Source organism: Mustela putorius, unplaced genomic scaffold (assembly GCF_011764305.1).
Source record: "Mustela putorius furo isolate JIRA1106 unplaced genomic scaffold, ASM1176430v1.1 tig00000129_pilon_pilon_pilon, whole genome shotgun sequence".
Classification (NCBI taxonomy): domain Eukaryota; kingdom Metazoa; phylum Chordata; class Mammalia; order Carnivora; family Mustelidae; genus Mustela; species Mustela putorius.
The window spans coordinates 48,171,555-48,194,339 of record NW_025421290.1 but is presented as its reverse complement, the minus strand read 5'-3'; the positions used below and the strand labels follow the sequence as shown (position 1 = coordinate 48,194,339).

Below are 22,785 nucleotides of genomic sequence, written 5' to 3'. Positions count from 1 at the left end.
AATCTTTAAGAAAAACAGGGGATCTGTGTTCAGTGATCAGCACCCGCTGAAAGTTCAGCGTGGTCAGCATTTCTTAGAAAGGAATATTTTCTAATGAAGGTACGTGCGCTGTTTTCTTGGACACTTCCTAGATCATTTATATATGCCATGCGAACGAAAACATCCATTTGTCTTGTTTTATAGCGACCGTCCCTGTATCACGGCGGTCTGGAGCCCAACGCACAGCATCTCCGAGGTGCGTCTGTGCAGCCCTAAGCGCTCCCTTCCAAAGCCCTGACTGCTCGGGGCGGGGAGCCCGGGGCTTACGAACAGGGGAGAGACCAGGGCCACCTCACGGAGTGCGCAGGTGGGCAGGTAGCAGGAAGGTTCCCCTTCCCACTCCTGGATTCGTCTGGGAGAGAAACCTGTGGGCAGAAATCCTGAAGTCGACATTTGATTCGGTGCGCTTTGTGGTGTTTGAAGAGTGAAATAAAGGCCGGTTTAACTTAGATGTTGGAGTAGGCGTGGGAGGGAGTGTAGAAGTTTTCCCAAACTAGTCACAACCTGGTTAAAATGTTACTCACGAAACCCAAGACAGTGATTCAGCTAATACCCCATCTGGCATTTCTTGCTTACAAGCAACTCACATGTGACTCAACTTTGATTCTGCTTTATTAAACATTAACCAGCACACTTCCTGAGCCCAATAAAAAGCAGTCTTGAAAGCCTCACCACGCAGGAGCATGTGTGTATGTCTGTGAGTGTACGTATGTGTGCATATGCGTGTGTGTGCATGTGTGCATGTGTGTGCGTGTGTGTGTGCAGTGGGCAGGCTCGTCCACGAGCACCCAGGGTGTGTGGCCTGCATGTGTGCAGGGTTTGGCCTTGTTGATGTGTGACCTGTGCTGTCACCCGGGGCCCCAGGTTTGATTTGATGTCTTGCTGTCACCACCTCGTGATCCTTGATGATTCTTTTTTTTTTTTTAATTTTTATTTATTTATTTGACAGACAGATCACAAGTAGGCAGAGAGGCAGGCGGAGAGAGAGGAGGAAGCAGGCTCCCCACCGAGCAGAGAGCCCGATGCAGGGCTCGATCCCAGGACCCTGGGATCACGACCTGAGCCGAAGGCAGCGGCTTTAACCCACTGAGCCACCCAGGCACCCCTACTTGATGATTCTTAAACAGGGCCTGCGTGTTCATTTTGCACGGGGCCCTGCAAATTATGTGACCGGTCTGGGTGTATGTGCGTGCCTGTGTGTGTACGTGTGTGTATCTGCACGTCTGGCTCACTTGTCCCGGGCAATGTGGGCGTGAGCATATGGATGAGGAGCACGTGTGAGGACTGGAGAGCGTGAACACGAGGAGGGTGTGGAGAACCTCACAGATGGGCCAAGGGGGGCCGGAGACCGGGACCGTGAGCCACAGGGGAAGCCCGAGATGCAGATCCCAGGAGCCTGGGTGGGGCTCAGGAATGCACCGTTCTGGGCAGCACCCCCACCCCACGCAGCTGTAAGGACCAAAGTTTGAGAACCCCAGGCTGTACATTTGGAGCACTGAAAAGTGAGGCCTGCGATCCTCTACAGGGAGGTTTTAGAACATCCCGGAGCTCCAGCCAGCTCACCACCCACCCTAGCATCTCAAGTTCAGGTTCTTAAAGGAACAGAAGCCTGCCAGGAACACCAAGGAGTGGTTGGACACCAAGGCTGCTAACCTCAGGGAACCCCGGCCAGAGGCCTCCCTTGGCTGCCTGGGCCCTGAGCCAAGCAGTGACTCATGCTGGAGGGGGACGGAGTGGCCTTGAGGGCCAGCCCTCCCCTCCCACCTCCCTGCAGCACAGGGCGGGGCCAGACCTGCTACCCGTGACTTCTCCGGTTGATCGGTGGGGGGGTCTCGCCTCAGACCCTGTTCCTTGGTGCCATGCTCCTGCCCGTGCTCTGGGCCTGGCATCCCACACCCAGAGCCGCCCTGAATCTGAGTGATGATGGTCATCGGCAGCACCTGTCCCCATGGTGCCATCTCCAGCAGCACAGGGAAGGGTCCTCAGGGCTGGTGCTGACCCTTGGACTGATGGCACCTGGTGACCTCACCCAGGGTAATTCCCTTCCGGAGTTCCATTTCACTGAAAGCCGTCCAGGGTCAAGACGCTATCCCCTCGCTGAGTACAGTAATGGCAGGGAGAGGGCGACCCCTCACCAGCTGGCGACCCGGCAGGTTCCTTGAGCTCTCCGAGCCTCAGTTTCTTCGCCCCTGTGCCAACTCTCTGCTGGGGCTTGACTCCTGCCCTCTGCCTTCCTCGGGCACACCTCCTCCAGGCAGCCCCTGCTTGACCAATGGACGCGTCTCAGTTTCCCCACCCCAGCCCCATGGCGAGGGGGCTATGGTGACTGAGCCACTGATCATCAACAGTGCAAATCAGAATTGGAGTCCTACAAGCTCCGGGGACCAGGAAAAGCCCCCCGTTTCCCTGGAGGGGAAGTGGCCCTGCCCTGAGTGCTTTTTTCTATAGCTGCCACTGTGAGGCACCTACTGTGTGCCAAGAACCCCGCAGACCCCCTGCTGGAGCCCTTGAAACCATCACAAGATGTAGGTGGGGATGTCATAGATAAGGAGGAGAGGGCTCAGAGAGGCTAGGCGTCTTGCCCAAGGACACACAGCCAGTGTAATCTGAGCTTGAAGCCCAGGGCCTTCACTGGGACCCTAATGCAGAGATACCTGGCCTCTCAGAGCCAGTGTTAGCCCAGCCTCAAGACCCTTTGGGCCTCTAGGAGCCCGATGCCATCTGAGGCTGCCTATCCCCATGGTTCCTCCCTCCGCTTCCCGACATAGCCCCGGTGGCAGGGGGCCCAGTGCCAGCCCTTCCATTATTCACGCCTCCCTTCGGCCGCCAGCAGGGACCTGGTCCAGAGGCTCAGGCTTTGCCAGGAGAGATAAGGCGCCAACACCTGACTCGTCCTTCTCTGAGCTCCATCTCGATTTTCCCAGAGAACACAAAGGCTTGTTGTTCCTGGCCCAGTGCCGCAAGTTGGACCTCCTTCTCATGAAAGGAAGAGAAGCCATTAGCAGGATTAAGAGCGGTTAGATGTTTTTAAAAAGACTGATTAGATTTACAGCTTTTCCTTGTGACCACCTGTCCCCCTGTAACCACGCCGGTGTCTGAGAGGCAGGCGCGTGCCATCTGCAGGGGTCTGGGGTGGGGGTGTGGGGGAGGGGGTCCACGTAGCACATCCCAGCCCAGCTGCTACCAGTTCTGCCTTAGAGGTGGGAAAACTGAGGCTCAGTGAGGTGGGGAAACTGAGGCTTGCTCAGACCACTCAGTGGGTGGATGGCTTTGCCCGTGTTCTCTGCCCCAGGACGGCAAGCTGACTCATCAGTCCTCAAAACAAGAAACAAGTGAATTCGTGTGTGCAAACCCGGCCCACCACCCCAGAAACTCTAACTTTACAGCTGGGCAAGCAGAGTTCGAAGACAAGAAGGCCAGACCACCAAAGGGAGCCCCAGGGAGTCGGTCTGCAGACCCTGCGCCTCACCCTTCCCCCCTCTTCTCCTCCAGCATGGGGAGACCCCACCCTGGGCAGACCAGGCTGGGAGTCGAGGCCTGGCCTCACCCAGAAGTCACGCATGCCAGTGTTGGGGGAAGCAGGGGTGGGGGAGGCGGCGTTCCAGGCTGAGAGTGTTCCTCTCCCCTGCAGACCGCACCCCTGCCCCAGGATTAAGGGGATGTCACAAGAAGGGACACAGTGTGGCGGTGTCTTGTGCCCCCACCTCCAGGGCTAAGGCTTCAGAGAGCACCCCCACTTCCCACATCAGGAAACTGAGGCCCAGAGAGGGAAAGGATTGTCCGTGAACCCCAGTGACGCAGGGAAGGGACGAGGGAGGTCCTCACATGTGACGATCCACACCCTCTGACCCCCAGTTTTCTTGTCCATAAAGTGGGAGTGAGGGTAAGCCCTGGTGGTGGGACTGTGGGGGAGAGAGAACAGGGTGCACAGAGGGGCCTTGGACGGGTCTGGACTCTAGTGCTTCCTTCGTAAAGGTCGCCGCAGGAGGAAGAGCAGCCAACAGCGTGGGGGGAATGACGAGGCCATTTGCTGAGCAGCTACTATGTGCCAGTTGCTGGGCACGGACTCAGACGTGGATGCTGCCCTCACAGTGATCACCATCTTGTAGGGGCAGGGCAGGAAGGGAGAGGCTAGGACGGAAGAAAGGCTTTGCTAGGGATGAGGAGGTGTTCCCGGAGGAGGAACCAAAAGGTGAGACATGGCCCAGAAAGTGCTGAGTTCTAGCTCCTCGCTGTACTTGGGGCGGGAGGGTGGGGAAGGGCTGGCCGGTCCCCTAGAGAAGCCGTGTGTGCCAGGCGAGGGGCTTAGACCAAGCTCCAGTGGAGAAAAGTCCCCAAGAATTCCCACCCACTGAAGTGTCAGGGGGCTTGGGCCACAGGGCTGGGAAGAGAGGTGCCCCGTGGGATGGGCAGGTGGTGGGGGGCGCCTCTCCGGGGGAAGAGGCAACACCCCTGTCTTTGCAGGCGGGACCCCCTCCAGGTGTTTGCCTGCCGAGCAACCTTCCCGCGTCCTGCTCCTGGCCACCCTCAGGCGGGCCCTGAGTTCCAGGCAGGGAAACTGAGGCTCGGCCAGACGCAGTCACCTGCCATGCGCCTCCCACAGAGGCCTGGCTCTCACTCACGCTCCCTCTCGGCTTCCCTGAGGACGTCGTCCATCACCCTCATAATTTCGGGTTTATTTCCTTATTCAGGCTCCGCTATTTTTAAATTTTTTTTAAACTGCTTTTTCAAAAAGTCTAATTTTTTTAACAAGTTATTTTTGAAAGGAAGCATCTCCCTCTCCCCCCGACCCTGCTTACTCCAGGCCATCAACCACTTTCTTCACAGGGGGCGGAAAGGAAGGGGAGACAAGCTGCCCTTGGCCCTGGGCAAGCTTCGGTGCAGCAGCCAAGGGCGGTTCAGGAGGGAGGGAGAAGAGCAGGGCTCCGAGGCCAGGAAGGTATGGGGTGCAAAGCTCTTTCTTGGGGGGTCTGAGCCCCTCAGGCTGCTTCCCTGGGTCCCCAGCCAGAGCCCTGGGAGGCCACAAGCTTCTCGGGCATCTGTGTCGGTGCCTGCAGCAGGCTAAAGGCGCCAAGCTCTACTCCCTAGGTCCTTGGAATGTTACCATATATGGGGAAAGGGTCTTCGTAGATGTAATTAAATTAAGGATGGGGTGGGGGGAGGGACTCTCCTGGTTTTTCCAGATGGCCCTAAATGCCATGGCAAGAGTATCGAGGGAGAGCGGCACACAGGGATCAGATGCAGAGAAGGGGGACCACGTGACCGAGGAGGCAGGAACGGAGGGACACAGCCTCCAGTCGAGGGCGCAGGAAGAGACCAGGGATGGCTTCTCACCCGTGAGAGCAGAGCCTTCCTCACACCTGGTCTCGGCCCAGTGCGTCTAATTGCAGGCTTTGGGCCTCCTGAATGGTGAGAAAATTAATTTCTGTGGTTTCATGCCACCAAGTTTGTGGCTATTTGTCACGGGAGCCCCCGGAAGCAAATGCAGAGCCACAGCCAGACTGATGACCACCGCCCCCCCCCCACAACACACAGAGAGGCAGAGGCACCAAGAAAGGCCTGGTCTCCTCCTTCACTGGGCTGACACTCAAGTGTACAGACATCGAACAAAATAAAGCTATTCTCCGCCGGAAGCCCTGTCCCGCCTCCCTCCCGCCTTCCCTGCTTTCTCCTGAGCACCTTTCCCACGAGAAGGAAGCATGTGTAGACCCGAACCTTCACTCCCACCTCTAGAATCCCCCTGACACCCTGCCCTTGACCATGAGCACTAGTCCATTCGTGCTTGGCAGCCACCCTCTACGGTACCATCAGCTCCATTTTACCCACGAGCAAACAAAGGCCCAGAGAGGTTCTGTGACTTGCAAAGGTCACACAGCACTGGGTAACTGAGCTCGAACGCCAATGCCAGTCTCACTGATTCCCAGCCACACTCCTGTCCCTGCTTCTCGCCTGCTGCCCCGAGGGGCCGTGGATACAGTGGCAGCATCCACACCCAGCCCCAGAGCTTGGAGTCCCCTTGGGGCACGACCCAGGATGGCAAGCTGCCCCAGGGCCATCGGGGTGAACTCTGCCTTTCTCCCACTGGGCCCAGAACAGAACTGGACTTGTTCCCTCCGGGGCAGCCTAATGAGCTTGCTATCTGGAGCCAGGTTTGCTTTCCGCTGTGACGAGGTGATTGTGTTCCCTCACCTCCCGCCCAGCTCCCGGCTCAGGTTACAGCCACACAATCAGGTTGACCATCCCATCAGCACCTCCGCCAGGCCCCAGGCTCCTGCCCAAGCTCGTGCAAGGATGCTCCTGGCCTATTTCCAGAGCTCTCCATGGACAGACGGAGGCTTGCAAGTCCAGGAAGGGCAACATGACCAGCCTGGAGAGTAATCAAGGGGAGGCCAAACAAGATAAGAAACCCTTACAGGTATCCCTAGCCGGAAACCCGAATGGCGGGCAGGCTTATCTTCCCCGAGCCTGCGGTCTGGACACCTGCCTCATCTGGGTTGTACAGACGTGGCCGGCTCACTTGGCCGGCCCAGACGAGCAACTGGGGAAGAAATCACCAGGGCTGGACCCGTGTCAGTCACCGCCTTCTCTGATGAGGTTTGTCCCTCTCCTAAATGGGTTTGGAACTTGCAGAAACTTCCAGTTTTCTAGCTTTCTCTGACTCCTTCCGTCCCACCAGCCTTCAGGGGAGGCCCTGTAAGCCCAGACCGCAGCTTCAGGCAGGAAACATTTGCTGGGCAGCTGCTCTGGGCCAAGACCCTGGCATGATCTCAGTGAAACCTCACCACAGCCCGGGACGCGGCACTGCCCTGGTCCCCATTTTACAGATGAGGACATTGAGGCTTACGGTCTCAGAGCCAAGGGGGTGATGCTAAGGAGCAAAGGAAAAGACACTCCACACCACCAGTCGCGGGGAAAGGCCAGTCAACACCACGGTGAGATACCCACCCGCTCAGATGGCCGGAATCAAACAGGTAACAAGCAGTGTCGGTGAGGATGTGCAGAAAGGGGGGCCCTCGTGCACCCCTGGGGTGCTGTCCCTGCGGAAGATGGTCCAGGGGTCCTCAGAAGGTGCCACGGAGACACCCTCCAGCCCAGCAAGCCTGTTGGAGGCGTATGCCCGAGAGAGATGGAGACATCTGTCCCGAATCGTGCGCTTGTGTCCACGGTAGTGTTGGTCATTGCAGCCGAAACGTAGAAATGGCCCGAACATCGGTCACCTGGTGCCTGGATAAGTCACGTGTGGTCTCTCCACACGACCGGAGGACATTTGGCCACACGACGGATGAAGCACGGACACAGACGCAGGGGGAGACTAAAAACATCCCACGAGGGGAAAGGCCCCACGCTGCACGATTCTGCTTATAAGAATGAAACGGCCACAATGGCGAATCCGCAGAGACAGAGACAGGAGTGACTGGGGCGCCGGGAAGGACTGCAAAGGGGTGGGGGTCTCTTCCCGAGGTGATTAAAATGTCCCCAAGCGGGCTATGTGAGCGCAGTGGTACAACCCTGGGAATGGAGTAAGATCCACCGCCCTGGACTCGAGGTGGGTGAACTGTGGGAGATGTATGAACCGCCGCTCAATAACGCCGCTTCCAGAACCAGAAGTTACGGTGCCGGGTTGGGCCCCAGGGCGCTGCCTGGAGCCTGCAGCCTGAGCACTGCTGGGGACTCAGAGGGGCCTGAGCACAAGTCCCCTGAGCACATGGCCCCCCAGGGGCCTCCATGGGCCAGGGCCCCAGCTCTCCCTCACGTGGCAGGGCCTGGCAGGACCCATGCACACAGGATAAGCCTGATAAGTACCGCCAAGTCAGGTGGTCCACTGAGACCATGGGCCCCTCCAGAGAAAAGCAGAAGGGAGAGTGTTTTCTGCAACTGCACCGTGCGCTGACACGTTTTTCCATCTGAAATAAATCAGGCGGGAACCCTAGAAGATGTGTTTAAACTGGGGCGAGAGCTCTCTAAACAGTCTGGCTTCCAGGCGGGACTGTGGGGGCCTGGGCTCAGGGGAACGTGATCCCCAGCAGGGAGTTCTTCCATCTCAGCTTTAGGAATGCGGTTCATATTTAACTTATTTTAATCACTATAATATTAATCATATTAATCGATGAATAAAAATTATATTTACTAATATTAATGTTTTAAAATCCAGCTTTGTTTCTAGCTATTCGGTTGACGTCATCGACCCTTACGGAAAGGCATAGAGCCAACCTCTAGTGTTTGCAAATGTTGGGAAGCCAGGTCTCCTCTCATACGAAATGACACGCGGCGTTCACGACCACAGCCCTCCGGTTCCGCTGGTTTCACTCCTGCGGCCCCTCCTCAAGCGGACGGCGAGCCTCTGCGTGCGCGGCGGCACGGGATCAAGGAAATAGCGTCTGCCTCAGAGAGATGGCGCTCGGACCCCTAATCCCCCTCCCCATCTATTCCCACCGTCATTACCCCTGAGCTCAGACCCCCGTTCTTCATCCCCGGGCGGTGGTGGCCGAGCGGGCTCGGGAGCTGTCCGGCCAGCACCCCCTCCGGTGCGCGAGCAAATAATGAATCAATGGAGCTTCGCGGCAATTAACGGCTCATGTTTCTCTTGGTTATGCTTTTCCTTATTGGTGTGGTGACACAATCGCTCTGTCGCTTATGTCTGTGCTTTTAAATGCAAATTCAAATCTGTGGGAAAGAACACGTTTTGAAAAATCTTGTCCCTTGCTTTGTGACTTGCATGGTGGAATGATTCATAATTTGCATTTCAGATGCTTAAGGACCGCAGCTCCGATGATACGCTCCCAACATTTCATAATTAAAATGGATTACTTTTTTTTTTTTTTTAAAGTCAGTTGGGGACAAAAGTCCATGGGGGGGGCGGATATGACTGTCGTTCACAAACAGAGAGCGGTACCCCCACTCCCGGCCATTAGGTGTGGCCATGTGACATGCCCAGCCAATGACATGTCTGCAGTGGCAGGACGGGCGACTTGGGCGTGGGAGCATTTGTCTCCGCGGTGTCTCTGTCTCTCTGCCGGGCCTCATAACCCAGAAAGCATGGGTCCCTATGGAGGCGTCAGGCTGAGCTCCCGCTTAGGCAACCCGCCCAGGAGTTACCCAGATCCGCAAAGGACTTTGCATGAACAGGAAATACACCTTTAAGCTTTAAGCCCCTGAGATTTATGTGTTTTGTTTTTTGCTTTTGTTTTCTTCCCAGCACACATTTGAGTCTGCCCCAGCCCTACAGTCAGCAAAAAACAAACGGTCTGCCTTTCAAAGATTTGAAATCAGGATTGGATGAAAATGGGTATCGCTAACTCATCTCAGCCACCAGTTTCCTTTATCTTTTTCTTAAGATTTTATTTATTTATTTAAGGGAGAGCCCATGGGGGACAGGGAGAGAGAACCTGAAGCAGACTCCACACTGAGCACGGAGCCCAAGGCAGGGCTTGATTCCACAACCACAAGATCATGACCTGAGTCCAAACCAAGAGTCGGCAGATGCTTAACTGACTGAGCCACCCAGACGCCCCTTGGCCACCAGTTTCTGTCTTTTTTTTTTTAAGATTTTATTTATTTATTTATTTATTTATTTATTTGACAGACAGAGAGAGGAGGCAGAGAGAGGAGGAAGCAGGCTCCATGCTGAGCAGGGAGCCTGATGTGCAGCTCGATCCCAGGACCCTGGGATCATGACCTGAGCAGAAGGCAGAGGCTTTAACCCACTGAGCCACCCAGATGCCCCCAGTTTCTGTCTTTTATTTTGACCCCCATGTGTTTTTACAGACCAGCTCTGGGCCCTTGCCAGGTCACCCCCAGTCCCCTGGAGACAAGCATCTGTCCTCTGGACCTCAGTTGCTAAGTCCCCTACCCCCCATCCCTCGCTTCCTGAGTCAGCCTCAGCCTCTCTCCCCAGGACCATCCTTGCCAGCCTCCTTCTGGGCCTCTTGGCCTCCAGGTTCTGGCCCCTGCCCCACACACATTGACGCAATCCAGATATCACCAGCTCGGGTCCTCCCTGGCTCCCTATTGCCCAAGAGATGAAACCCGAATCCACTTACCTGTCTAGAAAGAGGGAAGCCCTCATCAACAGGAGGGGACACCCTAGAGAGATGACAAAACCCTGAGACCAAGCCTGCCTCTCCTGGGGGAAGACACTTCCTTTCCAAGAGCAGGACCTAAACTAAAATGTTTTGCTTAAATCTCTTTGTAGACACGGCTGCAGACCCCAAGGCCAGATGGCAAACAAGGAGACTCAAATCCAGGCCAGGACGAGGAGGGAAAAGGAAGTGGGGTTCTCTCTGGGTTCTGGGGATGCTGGAGGAAGTGAGTGGGATATGGGGTGGCCTACTGCAATGTCAGGTCCTCTGCCCTTGGGAAATAACCCTTGTTACCAGGCAAAGACAGACACTTGGGGAGCCAACTATGGGGACCTTTGGGGGGACCCCAGAGAGCTGTTGGCCCCCTGGGTAAATTGGCTCAGAACAGGTCCAGGAGCTGCAGAGCTGAGGGAGAGGATAAAGACAGGGGACAGGCAGTAGCTAGTCTGTCCACTGTCTACTGTAATGAACCAAGGGGCCATGGCCTCGGGGAGAGTTTATGCAGAAAGACAAAGAGAGTCACTCTGTTGGCTGAGCCCTCATCACGTCCCCCAAAGCGAGACGAGTGGAAACCCACCACTGAGGCTCAGAGAGGTTAAGTGCCTCACCCGAGACCACAGAGCCTGGGGACAGGGCAGTAGAGCCGAGATTCGAACCCTGGGCTCGGAAAGACTTGCCCTCGTTGCTCTGCTGAGAATAACAACGGCCTATTCTGTGGGGCTTGGAATTGTAAAACGGCTTTGCTGGAAGCCCTCCCAAACACGTGGGTTCTGCCCGCGCAGAGGCTGGATTCTCTTCCTGCAGAGTTCTGCCGGGAGGGGAGGGGCCGGCCACGAGGTCAAAGGCAGGAAGGGACAATCAACAGACCCAGAGTGCCTGGAGCCAGCACCTTCCGGCCCCTCCGTCCAGGCCACACCAGCCCTTAGAGACACTGTCTCCAGACCCAGCAAGGGACATGGAAGGGCCCCATTTTACAGATGGGGGAACTGAGTCTCAATGGGAAAGGGGCCCGTCCCATGCTGGGCTTTGCTCAGGGGCGGAGCCAGGTCTAGAATCCAGACAGCTGTGAGGGAAGCCCCTTCCCTGGACGGCGTGTGCCGGCTGGCAGCTTCCTGCTATAAATACAACATTGCCTCTTGGTAACCTTAGCCTCCAGGCTCCCCTGTCCAGGCGCAGGGCCACAAGTCCTGGAGTCGACCGCCTGCCACTCTGCTCCTGCCCCGTGCACTTTTCTGGACACCCTAACAAGGTACCACATTTTTGGGGGCACAGATTCCAAATTATTGGAGCCAATCCTGAGCTAGCTGCGTCCCAAAGGAGAAGGGCTGTAGTTCAGATGAAAACCACAAGGGCCTACAAGACCCCCCAGCCCCCACTGTGGGTGAGCGGGGTAGGATTTCCTGGATGGGTCTGAGGAGGTGGGTTCAAATCCTGACTCTGCCATGTACCAGCTGGACAACCTGGGGCCAGTCTATTTGCCTCTCTGAGCCTCAGTTTCCCTACCTGTATGGTAGAGTTCATGCACACCCTCCAGGGATCAAACAACATCTCCAAGGTGGCCAGGACAAGATGCAGCACGTAGTCTGTCCCGTCCATTCTCCTCTTTGGCCGCAGCTCACTTACTAGGGGACAGTAATTACAGTTACCCGTGCTGGCAGTAAGCCGGGCGTCATGTCAAGCAGGTTATATGCTCTCCGCCACTTAATCCTCATTGGGACTTGAGGAACTAATGTCCTATTATTGTGCCCACTGGACAGATGAGGAAACCGAGGCCCGGTGACCTTCAGTAACCTGCCCATGGTCACACAGGTCACGGCTGGGCAGCTGAGAACTTTCTTGCTACAGACAGAGGCCCAGGGACTGGTTTCTGAAAAGAGGTAGAAATCTTTCACGGTATTCTCCGGGACCCAACCACTGCCATGGGGTTGGAATCCTAGAAAGTCTTGACCTTCGGACAACACACTCTAGGAGACCCCCCAAACACGCACACACCCTTGCACCCACGTGTTGCCTCTACTGCCAACCAGATTCCCCAAGTCCAGCACAGCAGAGAAAAAACCATCCCACAGGGCTCTGTAGGAAGCCAAGCCCCACGCTCGCCCAAGTGACCTGCCCAGCCAGGGTGGGCACAGCCACCACCGCGCCTGCCGGCCCCCGCCCAGCTGACCCTCTCCTACACTGTACAGGGGCATAAAGGCCGTGTCTCCTCTAGCCTCCTGGACACACACACACACACATGCACACACACACGCACACGCTTGGCGCCCATTCCATCGGCCCAGCAGGCTAAATACTGTTCTGGCCTTCCTGAAATACCCCTCTGTGCGGGTGGTTTTACAAGCTGCTAAAAGCAGGGCCGTGTCCCTGGCGGAAGGAGAGAGCTATTCCGGGTCTGTGTCAGGTGCTGGCAGAGTCAGCCAGAAAGGGCCCGTCTGCCGCCCCCCCCGCCCCCACATACCGGCTCCTCGGCGGACAATTCTTGGCAGCCTGGACCCCTAATGCCTGGCGGAAGAGGGTGAGGTCAGGCCAGTTTTGTCGGTGTCCCCCTCCCCAACGCACACACACTCTCGCTCTCTGTTCCAAATCTGACTTGGCCCGGCCCCGGCGCCGGGACTGTCTACCAGACACCATGCCAGGAGGACCCCACCGCTGTCCATCACAACCAGTCCAGGACCCCCAGGCTGGCCGGACCTGTCTAGGCACGTCCCTGCGTGGCGTTGCGGGACAGATAAGGACTCCAGGGGCCACGGACGTGCAGTGGCTTAGGCAAGAAGGTGCGGCTGGAGTGGCCAGACCGGGAGACGCAGGCTCCTGCCTGGGACTCTCCACCTGCTGCTTCCGCGAGGCCATGACTGAGTGCCCCGATACAGATCGGCGGTCGCTCGTTCTCACATTCAGCCTTCACAACCACCTGCGGGGAGGGCTGGCGCTGCCTTTTTTTTTCCACCTGGGGATACGGAGCTTCAGAGCAGGGAAGCTCCTTGCCCCAGGTCAGTCACCCAATCTAGAAGTGAGAGAATTGGGGATTTGAACCCGGGCCGCCTGGAGGAGGCTGTCTGCAGCCCTGGGCCCACTATGGCCAGCTCAGAGGGATGTCCATCTCAGACCTGCCTTCAGCTGGGGGAGCTGAGGGCAGCTAGCCAGCCGCACAGGCAGCCAGTCCCCTGGGGAGGACAGAGGGTCTGTGTGCAGACCACAGTCTCTGACTGGCCCTCTGTCTTTGTGTCCCGGGCCATTTCCAACCTAGGGGATTTGGGGACTCCTGGAGGGCCTGCCTTGTGCAAGCAGACCCAGGCCTCTGAACTTCCCAGAGGTCTCCGACCTTTGGGGAATCAGCCGGAAGCTGGAGGCCCCCCCACCCCAGGCACATGTTCACACACACTCATTTGCATGTGGTTCCAGGGGTCTGTGGCTCCCCGTGCCCAGGCACAGTCCAGCGCCCGCAGCACCATGGAGCAGCCCCCGACTCCCTGGCTAGCGGCGGGAGGGGTTCGCAGCGGGCACAGCTTCCTGCTCCAGCCCCACCGGGAAGCCCGCGGTGCAGCAGAACTTAGCTCCGAAAGGCCAGTTCCCCTTCCAGGAGTGCAGCAACCCCCCACCCCCACCCACCCCAGGCATCAGCTAGGAGGAAGGGGGTCCAGCCCCACAGCTGCCTGCAGCCTGGGGCGGGGGCGCCCAGTGCCCTCTGCACCCAGAAGCATTGGTCCTGCAACCGGAGCCGTGGTGGGTAAATATAGCGCTGCCACTCACCAGCCGAGGGGCCCTCGCCGTCCGACATGGTGCAGGAGATGGGCGGGCAGTCGGCCACCAGCCTGCAGGGACGCTCAGAGTCGTCAGTGGCTGTCACCCACCTGGTGGGGCTTGGGGCTGCCGGGCCTGCTCCGTGTCCAGTCCCCAGGCAGCGTCCCGCCGCAGCCGGCCCAGCGGCCCCCCCATGCTGGGCTGGGCAGATAAGAACAGGCTCTCGAGCCAGGAGCCCGCCGGATTGGTGGATAAATCTGGGCCCTGCCCTCTCCTGCCCTGGGCCTCTCCCGGGCAGCCTCGGAATGTTGCCTGAGAAACTGCTGCACCCCTGGGTACTTGGTCAGTCCCCAAGACCCCAGCCCCAGTTCTGGAGATCCCAGAGTGCCTGAGTCGCTCTCTCTGGGAAGGGACCCACAGCGCCGGTGAGGGGCTTTTATGGCCATTGTAGAAAAAGTGATGCCGCCCACTGAGCCCACGCCTGGTGCTGCCACACGTGTCTTCTCACTCGGCTATCCGGAGCAGCCATGACCCACCCAAGGCCACCCGGCCATGGAGGGGTGTGACCAGAGCCGGACTCTGGAGCCCGACTGTCTGTCTCCAAGGTTACGGGAAGGCATGGCCCTCGCCTTTGTCTGGCAGACCAAGAGCAGCCACTTCTGGGCACCTCCTGGGTGCCAACTGTTCCTTGTGTGCTGGGGGTGCCGGAGGGGGATGGAGGTGATGGCCTGGGGGAGCCACGTGACCCAGTGTCCGGCACAGAGTGGGGACTCAGGAAATACCAGTTGGGAGGAAACATCTCAGCAAGTGCTTAGTATACACTTGCTGTGTGCTTGCCTAAGAGGTAGCGCAGGCCTTCTCCTGGGTCCCCACAAGGGCCTGGGCCAGAGACGAGGGCAATGAGGCAAGCGGAAGGCTTTGGGCTCCACTCCCAGAGACATCAGCCTTGGGCTGGGCATCACGGGGCCCCCTTGGGCTCAAGGCCTACCTGGTTCTGCCTGCAGGGCACAGAAGGAGGGAAGTGGCTTAAAGAGGAGAGAAGCTGGTAATCAACCCCAATTAGATACAGGAGGGCTTCCTGGAAGAGCTGACCTTTGAGTTATGTCTTTGAAGACTACGAAAGCCTTTTCAGGGAAAGAGAGGGCATTCCGGGAAGAGACAAGCAGGTGTGAAGGTAAGAACTGGGGAAGCCTGACTGGAGACGGCCACGCATCCCTGGCAGGGGCTGGAGGTCATGGTCATCCCAAGGAGAAGAGGCTGGGACTTGTGGCTCCTCGGGGAGGCTTCAGGGCTAGGGAAGTCAGGGGAGGCTTCTTGGAAGGGGGCAGAGGCTGGTGCTCAAGGGTCCAACAGCTCAGAGGCATACAGCAGCCCTTCAGACGCCGAGGTCTTTCCCAGCTCAGACACCTGGGGCATGAACACAGGAGGGCCCAGGCCCCCATGTTCCAAAGGAACTGCCTTTTGGTGATGGGGTCGGGGAGACCTGCAGAGTCACACTAGCTGTCAGAGATAACAGCGTAGGAAGTCAATCCCTGTAAGGTTGTTCCAGGCCTCCCGGCCTTTGCCTGTGCTGTTCCCTTGGTCAAGAATTCCCTGTCCCCCTCCCCCTTCTCCTCCTCTGTGTAGCCTTGTCTAACTGTCCTTGAAGGTGGGCCGGGGCCCCTGCATCCTCCTGCACAATGTGCCCTCACTGTGGTCAGTGCCTGGCCCTGGTTTTGCACACCTCTTGGTTGGCTCTTGTTGTATGATAATGAGCTCACCATCCCTGGAGGTATGTAAACAGGGCTGGACAACCACTGCAAGAGGACATGGGGAGGGAGTTCAAGCATCAGACTGGGTTGGTTCAATGCCTTTGGGGCCCCTCTAGAGTGACCAACTCGTCCTGGTTTCCATGGGCTTTGCCCTGCTTCGGCCCCGGAAGTCCTGCCTGTCTCCTGGGAACCCTCCATCATAGGCAAACAAGGACTGTTGGTTGTCGTGGGTCCCTCCTGAGATTTTTAAGTGAGAAAAGAAAAAAGGGAGAGAGAGAGACGAAGCAAGGCAGGGGCTGTCCCTGGAAGCCCCCAGCCCCCTCCCCCCGCCCTGGGCAGGGCTCTCCTCCCCACCCACCACCGGATCCCACTCCCGGGCAGCTCTGGGAGTGAGTGGAAACTCACTGAGTGGAAACCGGATGCAGGTCAGCAGGGAGAGGAGAGGCTCCTGAGGGCGTCCTTACCTGCACATGGGGCAGAGTCTCACCTGCTGGGTTACGAGGATTACCTGAGATGAAGCCCAGCAACAGTGTGGCCATCTCTGCAAGGGGCAGCTTCATCCCCAGGGAAGTGTGGGACCAGGAAGGGGCAGTGGAGCCCACCCGCCAAGCCCTCCACTCAGCCCTTGGGTGGGGTCAGACCCGCTCCTGGGGTCGCCCAGGAGGTCGTGGCCCCTTTCCGCACCTCTGCCTCTGCATCGGGGGAGTATGTAGGAGCACCTCCTGTGTACTTGGCCCTGGGCCAGGCTGAGGGCAGAAAGAACTTCAGAGTCCCCGGCGAGAGGTGTGCCTGGTCCCAGGGGGCCACGCTCGGCCCTCGTCTTCTGCAGCACCTGCTCTGGGCAACCTGGCACAAGTGGTGTGGACAGAGGAGCACATGGGGAATGCGCCTTCGGGCGTCCGCTGACTGCCAGTAGCCCAGTCCAGGGGGACTGGGTTGTGCCCAGGGCCGGACACACTAGGCGGTGCCACAGAAAGAGTCCCGCCAAGCCACCTGGCATCCCAGACCGAGGCCTTCCCTCACCTCCACCGCTGCTGGGGCCACCGCAGGACCGCGGCCAGGATGCACGGAGGGTCAGCGCGCCCCGGGGCCGAACGCCACTCTGCCAGCCCTTCTTGGAGACAGGGACAAGCCCACCCCAGCCTCGGCTTCTCATCCGAAAGTGGGAGGCTGCGGTGGGATGAACCCCAAGGCCCAGATGCCCTGGAGGGACCCTCCACCTCCCCACCCTGTGGCCAGCAGCCTGTCCGGCCCCTGAGTCCCACCCAAACAGGCCACCCCGTGTCCCCCTGCTAGAGCTGGCTCCCTTCGCACAGGCCACTTCCCCTTCCTGTCCCGACCCCAAGCACTTTCCTGTTGGTTGTTTTTTTATTGTGGGAACATGTGTTGGGGAAAAAAACAACTCGATTCCTCTGCTCCTGAGGTCACCACAGCAGCCATGGGCCACGGCACGCAAGTGCAAACGTGTGGCTGTGTGTGCGCTGGTGAACACGTGTGTGACAATGCACGTGGGTGGGCACGGGCCAAGTGAGCACGGGCGTGTGCACATCTATGTGTGGGAGCGCGTGTATGCGTGCAGGGGAGTGGGGGGGTGAGCACGTATGTCGGGGGGTGTAAACACATTTATTGGACTACAGTGGGGCCAGCTCTGAGCGAGGCCCCTTCCAGGCCTGCCTCACGTCAAGGTCTCAAGGGAGGACAACATCCCCCGCCCCACACTGCAGCCCGCCAGCCCCGTGCCTCGAGGAAGGCGCCGGAGGGAGGGAGGGTCCGGGCTGGCCTGATCAAAGGTGGGGGGCGCCCCAGCCTGATCAAAGGTGGGGGGTGCCCCAGCCTGATCAAAGGTGGGGGGCGCCCCAGCCTGATCAAAGGTGGGGGGGCGCCCCAGCCTGATCAAAGGTGGGGGGCGCCCCAGCCTGATCAAAGGTGGGGGGGCGCCCCAGCCTGATCAAAGGTGGGGGGGCGCCTCAGCCTGATCAAAGGTGGGGGGGCGCCCCAGCCTGATCAAAGGTGGGGGGCGCCCCAGCCTGATCAAAGGTGGGGGGCGCCCCAGCCTGATCAAAGGTGGGGGGGCGCCCCAGCATGCTGGGTCAGGGAGGAGGCCCGTGTCCTGCCTGCTCACCTGTTCACCCCAGATTCACATGGACACCTGCTGGTCGGGGGGGGGGGGGCGGGAACTCCTCCCTGCTGGAGATCCTGTCTTCCTGGGCCTTGGGCCCCCCACAAAAGAGAGGCAGGAAAGTTTTGAACACAGAGCCTCGCCTGGGCCCTCAGTGGCCATGACATGAGGAAGGACAGTGTAAGTCCACACTGGGGGCCTCCTGGGTGTGTGAGCTCGGGCAGGGCCCCTCACCTCCCAGACATCGGCCCGCGGCACTGTGAGGGCCTGGGCGCCGCGGGGCCTCAGGACCCTCCCGGGGTCTGCTCGCTGCCTTAGGTTCCAACAGACCCTCCTCACAGCGCAGGTCGCAGCCTGAGACACACAGGCATGGCCGCTGGGACCCACATGGAGGAGACAGACAGGCCGTGGCAGGGAGGCTGCAGAAACGCAGAGATGCGAGACACAAGTAGACACAGAGACACACGGGCGGTGTGGCTCTGGCAGCTGCTTTCCCGCCCGCGGGGGCCCCTGTCCAGCCCAGGTGCCTGAGGCTGATGGCCGCCCGGGGGGCCTTGGAGGAGCCCCACAGCCTCCATGCTCGCAGCCCGCAGAGAAGCTCAGAGAGGTGTCCAGTAGCAGGAGGCGTTCCTGGGGTAGGAGGGGGGGGGCCGCTCTCAGGTCCTCGCGGGCAACGTCCTCACCTCTGGGTGGGGGCCACGGAGCAGCCGTCGTTTGGGGAGTGTGCGGGGTGGGAGTGGCTCCGGGGACATGGGGCTGCTGGGGAGGCTCTGGCCTCCTCCTGGGGCTCTGGGGCTCACAGCAGGGGCGAGACCCCCCACAGGAAGAGTGAGGCCCCGCCTCCTAGGGGCGGGCTTACAGCGTAGCGGGCTCAGATCTCCGAGGCGTGAGCTGGAGGCATCATCCGCGTCTTCACCGTATCCCGGGCTCCTCCTCACCCGGGATCTCAGGGCCACCAAAGGGGCTCAGATAAGGGCTCTCCCCCTGGGCATGGGTTAGAGGAGGCCTCGCAGAGCTGCTGGCATCGTCCCGCTCTGTCCCCGAAAGCAGAAACCAGCAGAGGAGCTGGGCCCAAAGAGTCGGAACAGGAAGGGGAGTCTAGTCCTTTGCCCTTGTCTGCACAGGTTGACCCGGGGACCCTCCACACCCCACCCGGGAGGCCAGGCCCCCGCACGGAAGGCCCCAGTGTCCCCCTGGTTCCTGCCTGGCCTCACTGTCGTGTGGCCCAAGGACCACCCTCCAGGTCAGGCTTGGGAGCTCAGCACAGTATGGTAGGGGCTGCCAGTGGGTTGGGGGTCTGGGGCACCTCCGCAGGGACTGGCACACTTGCCCCTGGCTACCTAGTCAGGCGGTGACTCTACTCTGCCTGGCTGGCTCAGGGTCCGGCCCACCAGCAGGGACTACCTAAGGTGGGCAACACCAGGGGAGTGACCATGGCTTCCTCAAGCAAGGACAGGAAGTGCAGGGGAAGCCGTGTTCTGGGAGAAACAAATGTTCCTCAAGCTCCAGGCCAGGGAAGGGCCTTGACCCCACGTGTGCCCACCCCAGCCCTGATTCAGGGAAGTGGCCCTCGGGCAATAAGTCTCCCTTCCCTGCCAGAAATACCCCCAGTGTCTGCCCCTCCCCCAAGCTCAGGTTATATTTAGAGGTCCAGGCGGAGATGCCCAAGGCTGTCTGGAGCCCAGGATGACTTCTGGGCAGACATGTGGATTTAGGAGTCATCTGCCCCAGGGGGGTGAGAGCCTCCTTTGGGTCGTACATTCATCAGGAAGCCTGCTGAAGAGGCGGGATTCTTGCCCCAGAGGGAAGCAATGGTCCTTGCAGAGGGGAGGAAACGTAGGAAGAGGCACTGGCTTGAGCACCCTCTTGCTCCTGTCCTGAGGTCCCCTCCAGGTGGCCGTGCTCTCTCTCATTAATCATGCAGGAAACACACACCCATACTGTTCATGAGGCTGACCCCGGGTGGCCCTACCAAACTCTGGACCACTATAAAGGACACCAGGCCTGACTGACCAAGACAATCAGGAGGCGCCAAGCTCCATCCAGAACCTGCCTGGGGGGGTCAGCTAATTGTGGCCCTCTGTCCACTCACGTTGGCTACCTCTGAGGCCCAGCAGGGCCACTAGGTGACTCCAGAGCCAGCCTCTTGTCCTAGTCTGCGCAGCAGAGAGGAAGAAAACCTCCCACAGCTGCACCAGGCTTCTCAGCCCCAGCGCAGGCAGGCCAAGGCTCTCGGGTCCAACCACCAGCCTGACCTTGGCCACAGGCCACCCGGGAGGCCCCCTCATCACCAGCTTCCAGGACCCTCAAGCAGCAGGGCCCTGGTGGTGGCTTCAGTTCGGCCAAGAGCAAGTTAAGTGTTAGAGCAGCTCGGCCCCGAATGGCCCTTGCCCCGCCCCCCCAGCTCTCCCAGGCAGGAGGAAGCCGCCTGCTCCCCTGTCCCCCTCTCAGTGTGCTTCTCCTCCGCGGGGCTTTTCTTGCCCAAGCTCCCCGGGACCGGCCAGCCAGCGTCTCACCGCCAGACCCAGCCCATCGCCAGGAGAGGTGGCGGTCTCGGCACGCCCGCCTGCGTGGTTGTCCCTCTAGGGGCCCACCCGCTGCGCGTCTCGGCGGCCCCACCTGCGACAGGGGCATGGCGACGCCCGCCTGCCCACCCGCACCCGAGTGGCCTGCGGACCCCACAGACCACCCTCGCCTGGGCCCGCCGGAGTCTGCGCCCTGCCGGCTGGCCCCGCCCCCAGGAGGCTGGGCCTGCGATGCTGCGAGCCCCGCCCCTCCGGGCCTCCGGTCCCCGCGGGAAGGGGAGGCACCGCCCACTCGGCCTGCCGCGGCCGCGCCGACCCGAGAGCTGCGCCGGGGCGCCACCGTGTGGCTCTTCTGGGAACTGCACTGCCTGGCCTCCCAGGAAAGCCCTTCCTTCCCTAGAGGTCATTAGCGATAAAGATACTCACGCTCTAAATTCTCCCATCAGTCTTAGGATCTCCTATCAGCCGTCCTCCTTTACAGACGGGGAAACTGAGGCCCAAGTCGCATAAACATAAAAGGGACAGTGCAGGTCGGATCTGACCCCACGAAGCCTGGCTGCAAGGCCTTGGTTTTAATCTCTTCCATCTGGCCTGGGTGCCCAGGGTTGACACCATCTTTGTGCACACTGGAGTCTCCCCAGGCGGCCTAGGAAAGGCTTCGGGGTCCCACCCCAGCGGCTGATCCAGCTGGCCCAAGCCACTGGTCGACACAGCCAAGCCCGAGAACCACGTGCTCACTCAGAAAGTCCTTTTAACAGAGGAGAAAGTGGCTCCGGAAGGTCAGGATGGGTGCACTGACCCACAGACAGTGACAGCCGAGCAGCACGGGGCGGGACACAGGCTCTGCTCTTCCCACTCACCTCAGGCCTCCAGCCCCGGGAGGCAAGCCCAGGCCTTCAGCAACAGGGTTTGCTGAGATGGTGGAAGGCCAGAGTGCCAGGGGCTACAGGTTTGAGTCTTTACTCTGCTATGGCCTGGCTGTGTGCTGTGGCCTTAACTTTCTCATCTGTGAAATGGGTCATACTCAGGAGGACTTGAAGAAATAATGGTGTGAAGACTCAGGTTCAGCAATGGATAGATATCTGCTAAGTCAGAGCATGGTAAAGGCAATTTGAAGTTTCAGTGGGAGCCGACCCCTCCAGGCAATGCGAGGTCATGCCCCTGGAGTGCTGAGGCTTGGTAGCCTGTGGACCTCTTAGACATACACTGAAGGAAGTTCTGTCCTGTGGGGCCAAGCTGAGCCATGGCAGGACGTAGGGCATGGAGCAGGGGGTGCTGGTGGAGAACTGGGGGGTTGGTGTGGGGTGGCTGGCTTGGGGGCCTAGTGGGGTGTGCCTAGGGCTGGCTTGGGGGCCTAGTGGGGCGTGCCTAGGGTATGTGTGGGCCATAAAGTTTGTGGGATGGGGGCAGCCGTGGGGCTGTTGGAGGGCTGCAGGGGGGACTGGTGAACCTCAGAGACGGCTGTAGAGGATGGGGCCTAGGGGTCCCTGCACAACAGGTCCCTGGGAGCACAGCAAGGCTGAAGGCTCAGAACAGTGGCATTTGGGTGGCCGTGGGAAGGGGCGCTTTAGAGCTGAGGAGAGACAAGCAAAGGTTGGGTTTGGTCAAGCGCTGGAGGCAGAGCCCAGGCACACTGTTCTTAGACCACAGGAGGGTCTGGAGCCCCCCAGACAGGGAACTGGGTGGGAGTGTAGCTTGAGAAGCGCCTCGCCCAGTGCTCAGGGTGGCCGGAGGGCTGGGGGAGCGGGAGCACTCCGTGTGCAGGCCGTCTGCAGCTACAGAGGGTCCTCGAGGCCGGAGCCTCTGCCCAGAGGCCAGGCAGACTACTGGTACCAGTCTCATGACCCACCTGGGCTGGGGGCCTAGCTCTACTCTCGTACAATATACCCACCTGTACTGGCATGTCACTTCTTCCCCTGACCCTCGGTTTCCTCTTCTGCAGAATAGGAAGATCGCCTCAGTTCAAGACTGCACAAGCATTGAGTTACTGACGTAAAGCAAGGGCCAGCCCAGATCTATGCCCTCCCTGGTGCAGAGAGGGGCCCTTTCCAGGGCAGGTACCCCAGGCAGTGGGCTCAGGTGTTTGGTTTTCTCTGCAGGAAAACATGCTCCCATGTGCTGAAGGAGAAACTCAGGGGGTCCTTTTCCTTGGATGGGCCCAGAGGATGTGGCTGGTCTAGTATTTACTGCCCCTTGGCCACCTCTAGGCCCCGGGGAGAAAAGAACGGCGTCTTCACCCACGCACCTCCCCCACTGTGGGAGTCCCAGTCTCGCCTCCTCCAAGCTGGTCAGGAGGGAAGCGCTGTGCCAGAAGGTGCAGAGGAAGGGAGCAGGTGCCAGGCCAGGCACTCAGGTGCCCTGCTCCACCAAGCTGTCCCCAGGAGAGGTCCTGGGGGCTCTAGGCTGTGTGAGGCCCTCTGGGGTATCAGCGCCTTGTTGGGAGTCGCCTAGACCTCACAGGCCCCAGGGCCCTGGACCCTGTCAGTTCAAGCTCTCAAAACCCTGCCTGCAATCCCAACCTCACACCACAC

The 22,785-nt window shown here is 59.5% G+C and overlaps 1 protein-coding gene across 1 annotated transcript in view; it reads right to left on the bottom strand.

Annotated features, from left to right (window-relative positions):
• Positions 1 to 14,039, bottom strand: part of EML1 (EMAP like 1) — a 173,562-nt gene extending 159,523 nt beyond the window's left edge. The window contains exon 1 of the mRNA XM_004754712.3: positions 13,869 to 14,039. Within this exon, the coding sequence (XP_004754769.1) occupies positions 13,869 to 13,896 (28 nt within the window). The 5' untranslated portion in view covers positions 13,897 to 14,039. The remainder of the gene's footprint in view (positions 1 to 13,868) is intronic.
• Between the last annotated feature and the right edge of the window lie 8,746 nt (positions 14,040 to 22,785).